At 39.8% G+C, this 16,712-nt stretch overlaps 1 protein-coding gene across 1 annotated transcript in view; it reads right to left on the bottom strand.

Annotated features, from left to right (window-relative positions):
* Positions 1-4,657: 4,657 nt before the first annotated feature.
* Positions 4,658-16,712, bottom strand: part of pax3b (paired box 3b) — a 28,404-nt gene continuing 16,349 nt past the window's right edge. Inside the window, 5 exon segments of the mRNA XM_055028851.1 lie at positions 4,658-8,112; positions 11,897-11,964; positions 11,966-12,162; positions 14,674-14,888; positions 16,329-16,494. Coding sequence (XP_054884826.1) covers positions 8,078-8,112; positions 11,897-11,964; positions 11,966-12,162; positions 14,674-14,888; positions 16,329-16,494 — 681 coding nt within the window. The 3' untranslated portion in view covers positions 4,658-8,077.

Below are 16,712 nucleotides of genomic sequence, written 5' to 3'. Positions count from 1 at the left end.
ATGGATTTTTGTTGTTTGTTTCATGCAGAAACGGAGACTGGCCCAGTCTGAATTAATATTGTCTGTGTGATGTTGTTTGGTGACATGTTGAAATTGCAAACAAAATAAATAAATAAAATAAAATATGTGATCGTTTTTCATCAGAGGAGTCAGAAAGTAAAACAGAGGCTTTTACAGCTGCAGGTTATCCTGGGCACTCAAAGGCAAAAGGTAAAAGTGCAATAAGTCCATTGTCTCAGCTTTGGTCATCCCTATAAAAGAGCCATCATATTTTTTTTAAATTTTTTAAAACCTATTTCATGCTGAAGCTTTGCTTAAGCCCACAGGGAAAACACCAGCACTTAATATTTTATGAATTCCCAGTAAAAAGGGATAATGAGACTTTCTCCTCAAATTTGATCAGAACTCTGAAGCTCAGTGGTGGGTTGAGATAATAATATACCATTAAAGGAGAGGTTAAAACATTAATTTCTGTCTTCCTGCAAGACAGAAATCTAAAAGTTCATTAAAAGTTGGTGAACTTTTAGTGAAAATCTGTGGTGGAGAAATAGTTTTAGTATGTCTAAAGCAGGACGAGATCATAAATAGATTATGAAAATTGACATTATTCTGGTAGTTAGGTTTTTGAACCATTGACAGAATAGAATAGAATAGAATAGAATAGAATAGAATAGAATAAAAACAGCAGCAACTGATGTAAAGGTTCACACCAGAAGCTGCCAGTTTAAAAGGATTCACTAGTTTCAATAAGAAACCAATAAATAAAGCTCAATTGTTTCTTTTAAGCCATAAATATCAGACTTTTAAGAGTTGGAACAAACATTACAGTTGTTAGTGTAATGTTTGTACATTACATTACATCCTGTTCAGTCGTTTTTCTGAGATTTTAGTTGAACCTGATTTAACGGTAGTGTCCTCACAGTATCAATTATTTTTTTCATCTTTATCTTTAATGAAATGACAAAAGAGAGACCAAAACAAACATGTGATGATGAAACCTACCAGTTGATTTTCCTGCTCCTCACTATGAACTAAGTCAATTTCTCTGAAGTTCCTCCAGATAATGATGGGTGAATTTCAGCTACAGCAACCTCTGCTGGACTCATTTTATTCTTCTGGATTGCTGCTGTTAGTTTTCTTCAGCTCTGACAGCTTTTTGGCCAAAGCTTGACTTCCTGACTAATCTCCAGCCTGTTCTTCCATCTACTAGGGATAGAAAGCATTAGACGCCACAGGGTTTTGTTGTAAAATGCTTGAAGGAAACTCATCCTTATCTGTCTTTATTCAGCGAGAGGCAAACATTCTAAAAGTAATTATTCATAATTTCCCCATTCCTAAACTTATAATCACTAATTGTGCAAACCTCTTTATTTCTTCTCCTTTAACAATACTTTTACAAAATTACAAAAACTACAAAAAATCTTTGACCAGTTACAGAAAATACAAGTTAGAAACTCAATATTTTGGCTGGTACATTTGTATGTGAGGAGTTTGGACAACAGATGTTGAGATTTTCTACTGATGGATGAAATAAAATCAGATGATAACACGGACACCAGTACTCTGCCTTTGCTCCAGCATCTCTTTCTCTGCCTGATCCCCTCTCCTCCTCCTCCTGCCCTGTCCTCTGTCAATCTGTTTTTCTGTCTGGAGGTCCAGGGGTTAAGTTGTCCCCAGCATGTGTTAGTGCTCAGGTCAACAGCAGCTGGGACCTGCGATGACAGAGTGTGTGAATGCAGGGGGGCTGTCAGGGGTTAAGTGTGTGTACAGGGGTAAAGCTGGAGGACGTGTCCCTGTACTTCCTTCCACCTGGTGCAGACGCAGAACCGGAATGAGGATTCAATGCGGTTGAGGAGAACAAATAAATAAAGACAGGAAGAGGTGCCTTAAGGTAATGTTCATTTAGATATGACAAAACCAGAAAATGAAGACAAATCAATTCTGTATGTTTTAAATTAAACTTAGTCATATTGCCACTTTAAAGAGGAGGGTGCGTGATGATGATTTTCCCGTGTAAATGTGAGAGTTGCTGTGCCCAGGAAGGAGACCAGAACATCTGGGCTAAATCCACACAAGCAGAGAGAGAAACCGTCCAAGCAGCAGCTGGTCAGAAACGTATGGAGAAACCTGGGCCATCAGAACCAGTCATCACACACATCCAACATGGTGGGAATGACAGAGGCAGCTGCTAGCCTCATTTGGAGGTCATGTCGGATCACAACACTGAGAGAAAAACAAATTCTTTAACCCGGGGGCCTGTCTGCTGCGATGTGAAACACTGGATCGCTTGGCGCGACGCGGCTGTGAGAGCTTCCCGGACTATCTGGCTGGCTGAGAACAAAAGCCAGAGTGTGTCAGGCTTTTCATATCAAATATTTTGTTTCTCTGATTTCTGCAGAGAGTTCTGCAGATTCAAATCTGTCTTCTTGTTGCAGCAACACAATGAGTACAATAACAAAGTGTCAAAAACTGATCTGAATATTTTGAATATTGGTGGAACTCGATTTAAATTTTTAATCAAGTGGATCGTCAGTAATGAATTAATCGAAACTTAATCGAAAACCATACATCGACAAAGTACGCAACAGTTTGAATTCAAAAGCCCCTTACACAGCTAAATCATTAGATTTACAGGCACATGAACATGAGAACAAAGATGTTTATTGTTGGGGAAGTATTTTAGGCTTGAAGGGCTTTACTAATAGGCTATCTCCTTTTAGCAAATAACAGTAGTCTTTTTAATATTTTTCAAGTAAAAATTAACCCCAAGAAGGCCCAGAAACGTTTGTCACTTTTCTGTTACATAAACGTAAACTTGTAGTTAGCTAAACTGCTGGGTTCTTAACTGGAACTGCCTTCTTCAGTCAGATAAAAATAAGATTAAGCTTTAAGCAATAAATGCTCCTGTTGAGTTTGATTTGAACCAAAAGATTTTTGGAAAATCACCGTTGAGCCTGTGAAGGAGCAACGGGAAGAGAGAGAGTGTGCATGAGCTCTTTCACATACCTGGTGATTTTAAATATTCCAGGAAAATGAAAATGTATTTTCCTCTGGGTCTTTCAACAGGATAATGACCCAAAACACCTTGCCAACACTCTTCCCCTGGCCATAGAAAAGCTGCTGGGTGAGTTGAAGAGAGGAGAGGAAAAAGGCAGGACTCAGGATCTCCAGAGATTGTCTGCAGATCCCTCTGTAAGCCTTCATACCAATACAAAAGTGTAGAAGGGGTACCAACAAGTGTGCCTGCAGCAAAACAAGGATTATTTTCTCAACCTGGGATTGTTTCCTAGCTGAATGAAATAAACTCGAACAAAAAGATGTATTTTTCAGCAATTTTTCAATCTGAGATTATGGCACTGGAATACAATGTACTGCGAAAATATTTACACGTTGTTGAAGGGGTGCCAACACATCTGTCTGTTTGTTTACATCTCAGACATACAAACTCAGACAGTGATAAATCAGTCAAGCAAACAGTAAATAGCTCATAGAGTTTACCAACTACAATTTGTTTTTCTTTGTGGAATTTCCTAAAAAATAAAAAAAAATACACACAAATGTACGAAACAGCCTTTGGGACAGAGCATGTGTTGTTTCACAATATTGATATTAAGATCTAATGAAAGGGGAAATTTAGTTTGTTTGATTTGGATTTGTGTCTAAAATATTTATCATCACGTGGCGGTTTGAGACGTCATTAAAATACGTCTCAAACCACCCGGGGGTGCATTAATGAAATAATGGGCTTCTCAGTGCAGGGAAGTGTTCATTAATTAAAATAATGTCTCAATTTAGGAACCCAACAGGTGTGATTTGTCTTCATCTTTAATGGTATGGACTGATTAAGAAAGCAAATAGTGTTGTGTGTGTGTGTGTGTGTGTGTCTACTGGGCGATCTGAGCATTGCTGCTTGTGCTTTTCCAGTGCGTGTGTGTGCCTCAAGTGTTCTCACATTAGCTGAATTACTCAGGCTCAGCAAACAGAGCTGACAAGACTATGAGTGATCCTCGGCGTTGTTATTGACTCAGACTTTATTTATAGAGTGTGTGGTCCTGCTGCACAAGCTGCGCGCGGCGGCGCCGCCCCTCCGAGGCCGGCCGGCCGGCGAGCAGACGCGATTAATCAGAAGAATGTTATAATTAGGCTGAACACCCTAGGGCTGCATGAGCACATGCGCTCACAGAAACAACACTATAAGTGAATAGAAAGTATGAATGCATGTGGAGCACAAACACACACAGAGGGGACCTTGTGGATGTGAGCACTGTGCATGGGGCTTTTGGGGAGTTTCGGAGGGTGGCTGTTTGTACAATATGCTTTAAGGCTTGCTCTCTGCATCGAAAGGCTGCTAAACAAAAGTTAGTTTGTTACAGTAAGTATGGGGAGAGGGGTATTAATAAACAGCAATGCAGATGTCTGCATCTGTGGGAAAGCCTGCTGTGTTCCGTGTCAACTCCAATGTCTGCTGATCCACAGGCCTATTTTGGTTTGAAAGCTTCACATTAGCCGCCTTCAAAAGTACACATTTATCTCTGAGTGCACTTTCATTCGTCCTTACAGGGGAATCTCATTCGCTCGCCTTTCTTCTTCCTCTGCTGCAGCAGGAAACGAAAATAGCACAAAGCATCCATTTAGCAAAGAAGATCAAAACATCAGCTATTTTCAGGGGTTTTCTTTTATTATAAATAGAAATTATAATGCTTTTGTACACATGACATGACGTCACATCGCTTTGTCAAGTAATACAAAAAATATATATCATGGGAATGAAAAGGCTGCATCAGTCTGTGCAGACTGAAGGACAAAAACAAAAGCGCTTCTGGAAGTTTTATGGTTGAAGTACTTTTGAAGCCGCCAGTTTGTTGGACCGCGGTGAATAGTTTTCTATAACACTGCTGTCACACACCACATAATAACAATAGATATGTACAGCTCTGCTTAAAAATGTGCATCAACTTATCAGGAGATGAATATCATTTTAGTTTGGGGTTTTTTTCGTGATCCAGTTTAATCTTTTTTTTTTTTTTTTTTTGTTTTTTTCAGGAAAGAAATATTTCTCTTAATGGGATGCAGAGAAACCAAACACTTTTTATACCCACCAAAAAACTCCCCGCTTACATGAGGCTGAATATTTGGCCACTCTTCTAATTCTGCTTAATTTCATAGCACAATCAAGTCACTACGCTACCTTCAGCTCTTATGAAAATGGAGTATAGAAATTTGACTTTGTGTTATAACTGATTCTGACACCTTAAAATGGGTCTCCGTCTCTTCAAGAAGCTCCAACTCTTTCCGACACTGCTTTCAGTATGACATCACTGCAATACTTCTCCATGATGTTAACAACCAGTCTTAGCTCAGCAGACGTGCTGTTACACCAGGTGTTTGCTAATTGTTGCTGCCGCTAGTCTGAAGGAGTATTAGAAATTTTTTTTTAGAGTTGTTTAGACTTTCCCAAATGGCTGCCATAGGAGATTCAAGGATTTGTTAAAAATGCATGACAGAATCAAAGCAATTTTGGGGAGGTATGCTGATATTACATAAGAGACCCCCCTTTAAAAACAAAGGTATCATTGTCCTGTTGTTTGTGTCCAAGTTTCACTTGTTTGGTAACTATTTGGTATCAAAGCATGGTGATGTCATCATTATGAGGTACTGTTATTATTCCAGTGGTAGCAGTGGATACCACAAACTGGGTGGAGTAATGAATATGCACGGTTATTCCTGGAGTCTAAAAATTTCCTTCAATTCAAACACTCAATGAAAGTTTGACACAACAGGGCAATGAAATTAAACAAACATCCCATTGGCTTCTGAATAAAGGCAGCAAATACTAGGCTTGTGTGATGGTGCTGCCTTAAGTCCAGAGAAAGTATGAACTACGATGAAAAGCCGAGTCTGCGCCAACTTAAATGACCATTACCATTAGAAGAGTGGTCAAGTTCCCAGTCTGTGTTGTAGCTGGAAGTAGAAGATATTTCTCTGGTTTCTCTGCAACCTGTTATGGGACTATGACCAAATGTTAGGTTGGACATACAACTGGGGCCTTCATGTATATTTTTGACCCAGTTTGGATTGAAGAAAATAAATTCAAAGTAGTGCACCCAGTTCTTGTGAACAGTTCAGTTTCCCAAAATGAATCTGACATTCATATCCACAACAAGTGCATTTGTGAAGCTACAGTAGGCAACTTTACTAAAAATATATTTATTTATACTTATGTTGTTAAAACTGTCACCATGTATCGACAGTAAAATGTGAGTTAAGGCAATCTTAGAAAAATACTGATCTAATCTGCATCCTCGCTGTGTGGCACTACTGCCATCTGCAGAAATACACTGCTTGGTCAGAAACAACTAATCAGAGCCAGGTGAAGGGTCTTAGAGCTGTCAATCATGCTCTTCCATCTTGCTCTCTGCTAGGCCACAGCTCTTTCTCCACAGGGGGCCCTCCAATGACAGCGAATAAACAATATTTCTGTAATGTTAGATTGTTTTTCCGCCAGTAGCGCAGCCGCATACACTAGCGAGCTTGACATCGGTAAGATTTTCCTCCTGGCTCTAACTGGTTGTTTCTGACCAAGATGTGTATTTCTGCAGATGGCAGTTGAACCACAGGGAGGAGGCAGAGGAGCTTCATTTTTATCCACAGATCATCTGTCTCATAGTCATGACAAAATGACAGTTTTAACAAATGCATAAAGAATACCTTTTTATAAAAGTTATATGCTGCAGCTTTAAGACTAGGACTTTATGCATCAAATCAAATCTGCATTTATTTCCTTTGCAAACTGCAAGAAAACAAATAGATCAGAAGCAACACAAAGCAATAAACTGAAGAATTTTGGCTTTGTGTTTCTTCCATGTTATCCCTTAGTCCTTTTTGAAACGTTGCTCTTCAGTGTTAGAAGTGTTGCCTATTTGTTTTGGACCCAAAAGCTTTTAAGGCACACGTGTTCAAAATTTGATCCAAGGTATGAATCCAAAGTGTTTCTTAAGACTTCCAGACATGTATCTTATGCATGTATTTGTCTTCAAACAACTTTTAATGGGAGGGTGGTCTCTAAGATATGTGATATTGCACTTTTGGTCAGCTGGGCAAACTGCTGCCTTCAGTCTTTAACTCTTTCTGTTTCTCAAATGTCCCTCAGTCGTGACTTGTGACCCATTGGCTTTCTCTGAGCACTTCGGGACCTTTAAAGGTTTTCTTTTACGCTGTGATCGATCTTGCTTGTCCTCTCCACCCCTCCCCACTATTCTTTAAAGCTACTTCTTTTGCTGCCCTCCACTGCCAGCTCTCTCATCTGTCACTCTCGTCTAAGTCACCCTTTGACCTCCTCCGAGCTGATCTGAAAAACTACAAAAGACTGGGATTTTCGCCTTGGCGTCCAAAAACACCAGCAAGACAGAGGGACGGATGGAAGCAGAGACAGGGAGAGACGGGGGATTTGGGGATGCAGGGGGGACGCTTGACCGAACTCTGCCTGTTGTACAGCTGGAGTGTACATTAGGGCGTCTGATACTGTAGAGAAAAAAAAAAAAGCCCCAGATTCATTAGCTTGTGTTTGTTTTTGTTCTCTCAGGAATTTCTCTCCATGTGTGGGGTGTGGACATCTCAAATGAGTGAATGTAACAAAAATCAACTGAGCCCCTTTCTTTTCCTGCTACGACTGGGATTGACTGATTTGAAGATGATATGTGGAATTTTACAAGTGATGATGCAACGTTCAGCTATGTAAACAGTTCCCATTAAGGTAGGCTGCCGTACAGAGTCGGGTTTGGGGTCTTTCCAAAGATGCCACAAGCAGAGACACTTTGTGATCTTTGCTAATGTCAGTGGAAAGTGCCTCTCTGCGGTAGATGCAGGAATGTCTACTATCAGTGTGCAGTCTTTGCTCTAATATTCTATCTTAAGATCCCTTCTTTTACGTTTATAAAATAGTCTGTCGCTCCACAGAGAAGATCCTGCAGCAGGGAATGTGTCCTAATAAACGAAAGCAGTTTTTGGTCCAAATGTTAAGGCTTTTCAGTCGCTGTACACAGACACCCGCGGACCTGTCCCTCTGTGAAGCGGCTGATCAGGTGATCTCAGGCCTCAAATAAGGAAGGGCATCTGTGAAAGAGAATGGAGAAAGCAAGTGTTAAAGTATTCCCTGTGCGAAAGAAATATTAGGTGGAAAGATGATAAAAGAGATATATGGCTGCCATAAATTCTGGGCATGTGTTTTAGTTCCGCTGACATGTGGCTGTTGTTAGCATAGCATCTGACAAATTTGATTTGGAGGGGAAGGTCAGAGCAGGGTGATGGAAGAGGGAAAAATAGACAGGACAGCACCTTGCATAAAGTATTCACATCCACGTTTTGCTAAGTTACACCCAGAACCTTCAATGTATTTTATTTGGGTTTTACATGACACACCAACACAAAGCAGTTCAAAAAGTGGAGCTAAAACAACACAAAGGACTAAATAGAAACACAAGCCTCACTTTTCAATTCTATATTTGTACAAATGTTTGGAAACCATGTAACCTTTTTTCCCCACTTCACACATTTGAGCTGTTTTTGCCGAAAATTTGTGTTTAGAATTAAAGTTTGTGGTTATAATTAAAGCATCAACTATGAGGAACTTCAAACAGTGTGAAAACTGTTTCAGATACAGGTTGGGTTCGTTTTATGTAGAATAAATAAATTAAATATTAAATTTAATGCATCATCATTTATTAATCCTGGCGCATATATTTAAATTCTACTAATAGAATACAGTAATTAGGTTATTCAGTAAGGGCTGCGCGAGGCCACACATGTGGCAGAAGACATAAAGTATGTAGCAAACCTGTTGCTGGTTTTTCCAACACTGAAAGCAATAGCGATGTCCAATAACACCAGACCTCATATACATGACTGAAACGTCATTGATTTAATCTGTATGCCAATTTTTCATTACTTTTCCATATTATGCAATACAGTGCTATGTTTTCTCTAATGTTTCCATCTTGTAAAGTACTTTGACGTTTGTATAGCTGAAATATGCACTACAAACTAGTTTGGTGGAAATGTTCATCTGTACATTCAAAATATTTGATACTAAGTTCAATTCTACAGTTTGTATGAATACATAGAAAACTGTCTGCTAATTTGTTCAGGTCCAGGTTTTGTTTTTATAATTTTATTAGAACAAAATATTGACTGATTTATTTAATGTAATAAAATACACATATACCTCATGAGTTGTAGAAGAGATGTCTCAAATGACTGGTTCGAAAATCTTGTTTGATAATTTGGGTCATTGCTTTATGAAAATTGCACAACTTCACAAATTAAGCAAAGACAAAATATCTAATGATGCCCTGACAGGAAGGTAACCTTTTCAAAAGACTCACTGTTGAGGAAAAAAAGGACATCTCCTTGGCAACAGTGACATTGCCCGACTAAAAACAAACGAGTGTTTCATGGATTGCCGCTGTGTTTTCCATGAGGCAGTCCGGTGAGAGCTCAGTTATGGTCCAGTTTCTGACGGAGTATTGGAACCTGGAGCGGCGCTGCTTCCCCAGCTGACCTCAGTACGACCACCTGTTTCCAATAGTCGACCTGCCAGAGGCTGTTAGGATCTGTCCACCCCCAGAAAAGACCTTTTCCAACGCAGCTCCAAACCCAGCCGCGCACCAGCTATCCAGTCGCACTGATTAATCACATCAAGATGGACCGTTCACCCATGCAACGCTGCGGAGAAGTGTGCGAGTGTGTGTGCTGTCCGTTAAGCACACACGGCCACACTTTCATTCTCTTTCTTCTGTCCACATTAAGATATCTGACCGAGATATTTCATTAGACGTTTGCTGTTCTCGGATATTAAGTTAGTTATTCATTTGATACCTGCAGCCACATGGAGGCAGGCGGAGGCAGGCGGAGGCAAGCTCCCCGCTCTCTTTGAAGGTCCCGGTTCTGTTGAGGTTGCTATGGGGTCAGTGGATGAACCTGATTGGCCAACCCCCTGCGGACCACAATTGGAAACGCCGGCCGTTGTAATCATACTGTGACGGAGAGTGACGTTGTCCTTCGAAGTTAGACGGAGGCATGTTTGAAGTTGATTTGAGTCCTTTAGCATGTGGGTAATGTGATGTGAGGGAGCCTCTGGCTGCAGAGATTCCCTAGGGGGAAACGCTCTGAGGGGGGCCAGCAGACAGAGCTGCTGCCTCGCTTCACCCTGATGGGAGCTGACTCTGCCGTGTAACCGAGCATGGAGCTCACTAACAGCGCCGGGACGTTTACAGCTTATATTGAATCAGCTCTGCACAATTAACCCCAACACTTGAGAGCACATGACAGAGCGGAGGAAGAGGGACAGGCAGCGCGGTGGATGGAGACGTTAGAACTGAGGCACATGATCACAGACTCCTCTGGCTGGTTTGCTTCAAATATTTTATTTTCAAGAGCTGCAGATTCCAGCAGAAAGCTGGACCAGAGCATCATAAAAACACAAAAAATTGGCTAAATATTGACGTTGTTACATAATCCCTGAGGACTGAGAAAAGTACTTTGTTAATTTATGTTTGTGGAAACACAAACATAAATTAGATCGATTGTAGTTTGTAGTTTGTATATTCAAGACATCAAAATTCACCATTCACTGCAGTAACTGGTCTACAAAAAATAAATCTGATTAAAAATGAAACAGTGTATGTTATTATGGCACTGCGTACATTTTGTCATTGGTTCTGCTTTCTCCATGTAAATTTCAATAAAATTAGGCTACATTTCATGTACTTAATCAACATGGATGGAAAGAACTAAGCGCAGCATTCATTTCGACCTAATTTAATTTAGCTGTTAAATTAGCATGTTTACTATAAATAAATATACAAGTTTGGCATACAATTTTACCAAGCTTTGTTTTACTTTCATATTTCTAAAAGTTACATTTCAGTCTTTTGTAGAAGAAAAAGAGGAAATAATCTGATCATCAAACAAAACCAAGTCTGATTTTGGTTGAAGAAGTTGTGATTTTCTCCAATAAACTAGACTACAGAAGGAAAATTAAAAATCTGCTTTTATCAGTTTACAATTTTCAGATTCGCCATGGAACAAAGTGATTCAAGCATTGGCCTAAACAAAGAACTCAACAGGTTTAATTTTTACTTTTTATTGCTTTTGAAGAAGTTAAGCTTCTTTTCCTCGCCAGAAGGATTTTAAGGTTTGCAGAGTTTTCTGTTCCTCCTCACAGGAACGTCAGTTAACATCTGTCACTGAAACTGATATCTTGCTTCAAATATTTTATTTTATTTTAAGAAAGAAGCATTCTTGAAGTAGTCCTTATATTGCATTATGAAAGCTGGATTTGTGATTGTTTTATGTATTTCCACAAACTTACAAGGAACAAGAACTGCATCATATCAGGGAATCTTGTAATTGATAATTTATTGCTGAATATTGCAAAGGAAAAACTGATTATAATTAGCCCACTTTTCTTGACACATATTGATATTGCAATAAAAAATGCTAACTGTAAAATTGCATAGGACTGGATGAAAAAATAAGTTTTTAATACAACCAAATTAGTCAATTAAAATTCATTATATACTAATGATTCACCTAAGTAGAAAATAAATAATTTCTCCACATTTTTTAATCCATGTTTCATTTTTCTTCTGCTTCACAAGAATCAATTACTTTGTGTTAGTTTATCACATAAATTTCCAACCTGAATACAGGATTCTTATATCAGTACTTTAAGGCAAACTTTGCTTGCATCTTTTTTCCTCTTTCTTTTTTTTTTTTTTTACACATCAATGAATGTACAAGAAAATCTTCTAATATGTTGATTATGTATTTATTTGAATTTGCCAGTGCAGATGTCAAGGTATGTAGAGTTAAAAAAGGGGACGTTTATTGACCTTACTTTGCCCGTACTGGCTGTACTGGTAGGACGCGACGTGGTCCACAGTGTAGCCTGGTGAACTGTAGGACAGGTGTGGACTGGAACTGGGGCAGTGCTGACATGGAGGGAACACTGGAGAGACCCTCAAGACCCTTGATGTGGTCCATGCGTTGGCTGCAGCTGGCGGCCATGCCACTGGGGGGCTCCAGGCCGCCTGTCAGGGGGGAGATGGCGTAGTCGCTTTGGGGCTGGTGTGGCACGCCGCCTGGGTTCAGCAGACCCATCACCTGATTTACAGAGAGAACAATATTACGAGACATAAAGAAATAAACTGCTTTTTTTTTTACTGGTTTTGATGGTTCTGATACACTTAATATATTTATTTCTAAATATATAAGCACAGACGTGAACGGACGTATCATAAGCACTTGGATACACAAAGGAAATCCCCCCGCTGAGGACATCAAAAGACACCCAGTGAGTCAGTTCCAGACAGAGATCGCACTAGAGAGGAGGAATTAAACAATTTGTCTCTGATCCATGGCTCCACTTATTCTAACATTCCTTTTTGACACTGCTCCAAAAAGCCGTGGCACAAGATAGGGACTTATCTCTCAGAGAGATACGCTAGGAGAGATAAGACAAAAGCAAAGATCTGTGTGACCTGGGCTTTGTTAAACCAAAGAATAGATTTGCAGTTTGGAGAAATGCTTTAGCTCTTGACCTGGTCTTTATTAGCAAGCAGATAATCAAATTTAAGGAACCAGTCCTTGGCCCGCAAAGGACGGAAAATAGCCGTGGGTCAGAGCATTACAGCTGCTTCAAAACAGACCTGAAAAACCACCAATGACCCAGTGTCACTTATCGAATATACCTGTCCTTCATTAAGGCGCTCTGTGTACCATTATTAAGGAAGTGAGACCAACTCTGTCTTATTTAAAACTGAATCTGCTACCTTCAAATGTAAAATATCCCACCTTTTTCTAGCAAAGCAAAGGCCTCCAGGCTGACCTAATGAGAAGCAGGTACGCTGCTCTTTGCGTCCTCTCAGCCCCTCTAAGTGACACATTATTCAACATCCACACACACACATGGTCCTGCTTAAATCATTTCCCTAGCAGGGGAGGTGAGTGGAGCAGTTCATGTTGATTTTGAGAGCAGAGTTGTGTTTCCTCCCATGCCTGCTAACATTTTCCTTAAAAATTACCAAAATTTTGAAGGGTTTGTTTAAGCAAAAAGCCAGCAGGAAAAGTGCTACTTAAAACGATGGGTGCTTGTATGCTGCCTTTCGATTTATCTTTCTCTGGCTACACCCGTACCCATCATGCCATTCTACCTGTGAGCCTCGATCTCTCTCTCTCCCAACATTCAGGGTGTTTCGTTTTGGAACGATGCCGTTGCCAGCGGCCTAAATCGACACAGCTTAGCAGGGAAGAATGTCGGTATGGAGGGGGAAAATATCGGAGACAGGATATTCCTTCTTTGCTGTATGAAACATATACAAATAAATTAGAACTTTCTGCTTTCACGAGGAAAAATGCTGAGGCAAAAATTCTAAGAATGCCATCAGGAGAACTTTCCCTTGAGGCTGCAGAAAATGTTCAGCTGTTTGTCCATTCACAACATGGCCTTCAAGCTCTTACAGTGCCTTGAATGTTTTATACTTACGGTTGTCAGATTACACACCGCAAGCTAATGCTCCGATGTATTTTCTTGAGATTATGTGTCATCAATACCAACAAAATAGTAGTTAATTGTGAAGTGGAAGGAAAATGGTCCATAGCGTTGTCCATTTGGAGTATTTTTCTGTCTCCTTCAGCTCGTTTGTAGAATTGTCTTTGCTCATGTTTTCACTACTTCCAACAGGTGTTTTTTAAGGCACTGAAAATGCTGAATAAACATTTCTGAACAAGCAGAAATACATGGAAACAAACTACTTTTTAAACTAATCTATTCATGTATGATTGGTTTTATTTGTAAAAACATTTGAAATCCATGTTTTGATACCTCGTAACAATTATGCACTGCTTTTTTGTAATCGAAAATCCAGCAAAAAAATTTTGAAGCTTGAGGGAAAATTAACGTATGTAGATACTTTTCCAATGAAGAGGAGAATATTTTATAAGCATGCAGAAACACTCACATTATCAAATCTTTGAACAAAATTTGCTTGACTTGTTGGCATATTAAAAAAAACAGTAGTCTGTTGCTGAAAAGTAGTCTCAGCCGTGGCGCTCAACCATGTCGTGTATTATTTGTGTTAGAGATGTTGTGAAATCCTTAACGGATCCTGTGACTGTTATGGAGATGATCAATTATCCCCAGAATGTGGATGTTTGTCCTTGTAACTATGCCGCACTGCATGAGTGTGTCGCTGTCCTCAAACTCTGTGGAGTCAGACCGCGCCGAGCTGAAATCTCATTTTCTGCCTGTTAGGGTCCCAACCTCTCTGCCTTCTCTGCTGCCCCCCTCGTCTAGGTGCCGAGACCTTGGGACTTCATGCCTGGATAATTGACTGTAATTGTCTTTTCAGTTCTCATTTGTCACACACTGATTTGTCCTCTATCCTATAAGAGTCATTGTACTTTTCTCCTCCACAGGGGAAGTGCTAATCCGTCACTGAGTTCAGGACTTACTCTGCTAACTTGTTGTGTGACACCATCACAAGTCCGGAAAAACACCCAACATAAATCTTTTATGTGCTTTCAACCTCAGATTATTCTTTAAAACTATTGAGCAAGACATTTTTCGTTTTATGACATGAAGCAGCTCACACATATTTGTACCTGGTGTCTCACCTGTGGAGAGAGGCCGTTTCCTATTGCGGAGTTCATGTGATTCGTCGGCCCTCCTGGGCTCACGAAGTTGTCCGAGTAGCCTGAGAAGGAGTGGCGTCCGGAGGCGAGGCAGTAGGCAGAGCTAGCATCTGCCTGCCCTCCACCAGCGGAGGCCTGATGGCCAGAGGAAGGAGGCAGGGGCTGGGGACGGTGCACCGTGCTGGGAGGCTCAGACACTGCAATCAGAGAATAACTGTAAGGATTTTGGAAAAACATGCACTTTCTTGTCTATCTTGCTAATTAAAACAGTGCAGATAAAAAATATATAACACAGCTTCAAAATTAAATAAAGATGCAATGACGCAGCAGCAGCTCTTCAGAACAGTTTTCAGTAGTCCAGACTGCCACAGGATCTGAGAGATTAGTCAGGTGTCTACAGGGAGCCCAAAGGATATTAAAAAGAAAACGTTTTCCCCAGCTGCAGTCTGGCCACTGTTCTGGCATCCCATAATGCCACGCAGCAGACATATGAGAGGCTACGTTCACAAAACAGGCAAATTCAGCCCAAATACGCTTTTTTTGCCCGTATGCAACCCATATCCGTCCAATCTGACCAGCTCAATTCAGATTTTTTCACTCAAAAAAAACCTGACTTCAGCCACTTCCATATGTGGTACTAAATTCAATACGTACATAGTTTTCAAAGTGTCTGCAGTCTGAACAGTCAACTCACATTTCATCCGACTTTTATGTTATTGAGACATGTCACAATTCTGCTTCTGAAGAAGCCAGACGCAGTGAATCTAGAAGTTAACACTGGTTGAAAATTATAATTATGAAAATTTCATTCAAGTAAATCACATCACAAATAGACATCTCAACATACGTTGCAGTCAATACTAGGCCTGCCAAGATAACAAATTTTACTGGATGAGAAATTGTTCCTGACATTCTTGCAATAAGCTATAATATTGTTTTGATCCATTTTCAGACAATATATTGAATATAGCATTGTAATGCTAGTTTGCCCTCTCAAAGACCAATAAATTATAATTTTGGAAATAACCCACATAATACTGGAACTGGACGACATTTTAAATATCCAGAATAAAACATAACCAAAAAAATAAATTAAACAATTTTTTTTGTAATGAATTACCACATAAATTATGGTTTCACACAACTGTAAACATAAACTAAATGGATTATGACAAAATCCATTTCTGCAAACAAAATTGCTCTTCAAAAACTATTAATTATCAGAATGGAAATTATTGAGCTTGTTTTAATTTATTGTGTGATTAATTGATTAATTGCTGATTTGTCAATCATTACTTGTCAATACTACTCAAAAAGTCATCGATATTAGTTATTAGTCTTTTTATTAGCCTCTTTCAACTTGTTATAATATTGTAACAATACTTTTGCTAAGAAAACTGTTCAAATTCAACAATATTTTTGCACATTTTAGAAAGGCAAAAAACTGACACTGCATATCACCCTGAACACAACATCCACATGGGCTACATGCAGCATCATACAAATTCTAAAACACTATAAAAAACTGTCATTATTTTGTGTTGGTCTATAAGAACCACAAATTATGAAAAAGTTTATGGAGTGTGAAACTTTACACAAAAATCAAAAGCCAGTGATTGTTAACAGTTGTCCCGTACCCTGTGCTATAGATGACGGCGAGTACGTGCTGTCAGAGAGCTGGTACGGCGGGATGCTGGACATGGCTGTGGGGGGGAATCCACCTGGGATCAGGTGGTTGAATGCCATCAGCTGATTGGCTCCAGCTTGCTTCCTCCACCGCGCTCGCCTGTTGCTGAACCATACCTGGAAAGGACGGGCAGTTATTTCACTTATATTTGAGTTTTATTTGCTGCTGAGTGTGTAATCCTTTCATACTTGTCAGAGAGAGAAGTTGAAAGAGAAAATGTTAGACAGTGTGAGAGAGAAAGAGTGTATCATGGCTGGCTGCACTGACTGACATGCTGAGCCCATATGGGTGTAGCTCCTGCTGGGCCTGTTTATGTTTCCCATATGGAGCCTGT

The sequence above is a fragment of the Poeciliopsis prolifica genome, unplaced genomic scaffold (genome assembly GCF_027474105.1).
Source record: "Poeciliopsis prolifica strain line A6 unplaced genomic scaffold, Auburn_PproV2 SCAFFOLD004, whole genome shotgun sequence".
Taxonomy (NCBI): Eukaryota; Metazoa; Chordata; class Actinopteri; order Cyprinodontiformes; family Poeciliidae; genus Poeciliopsis; species Poeciliopsis prolifica.
This window is presented reverse-complemented; position numbering and strand designations above follow the sequence as displayed.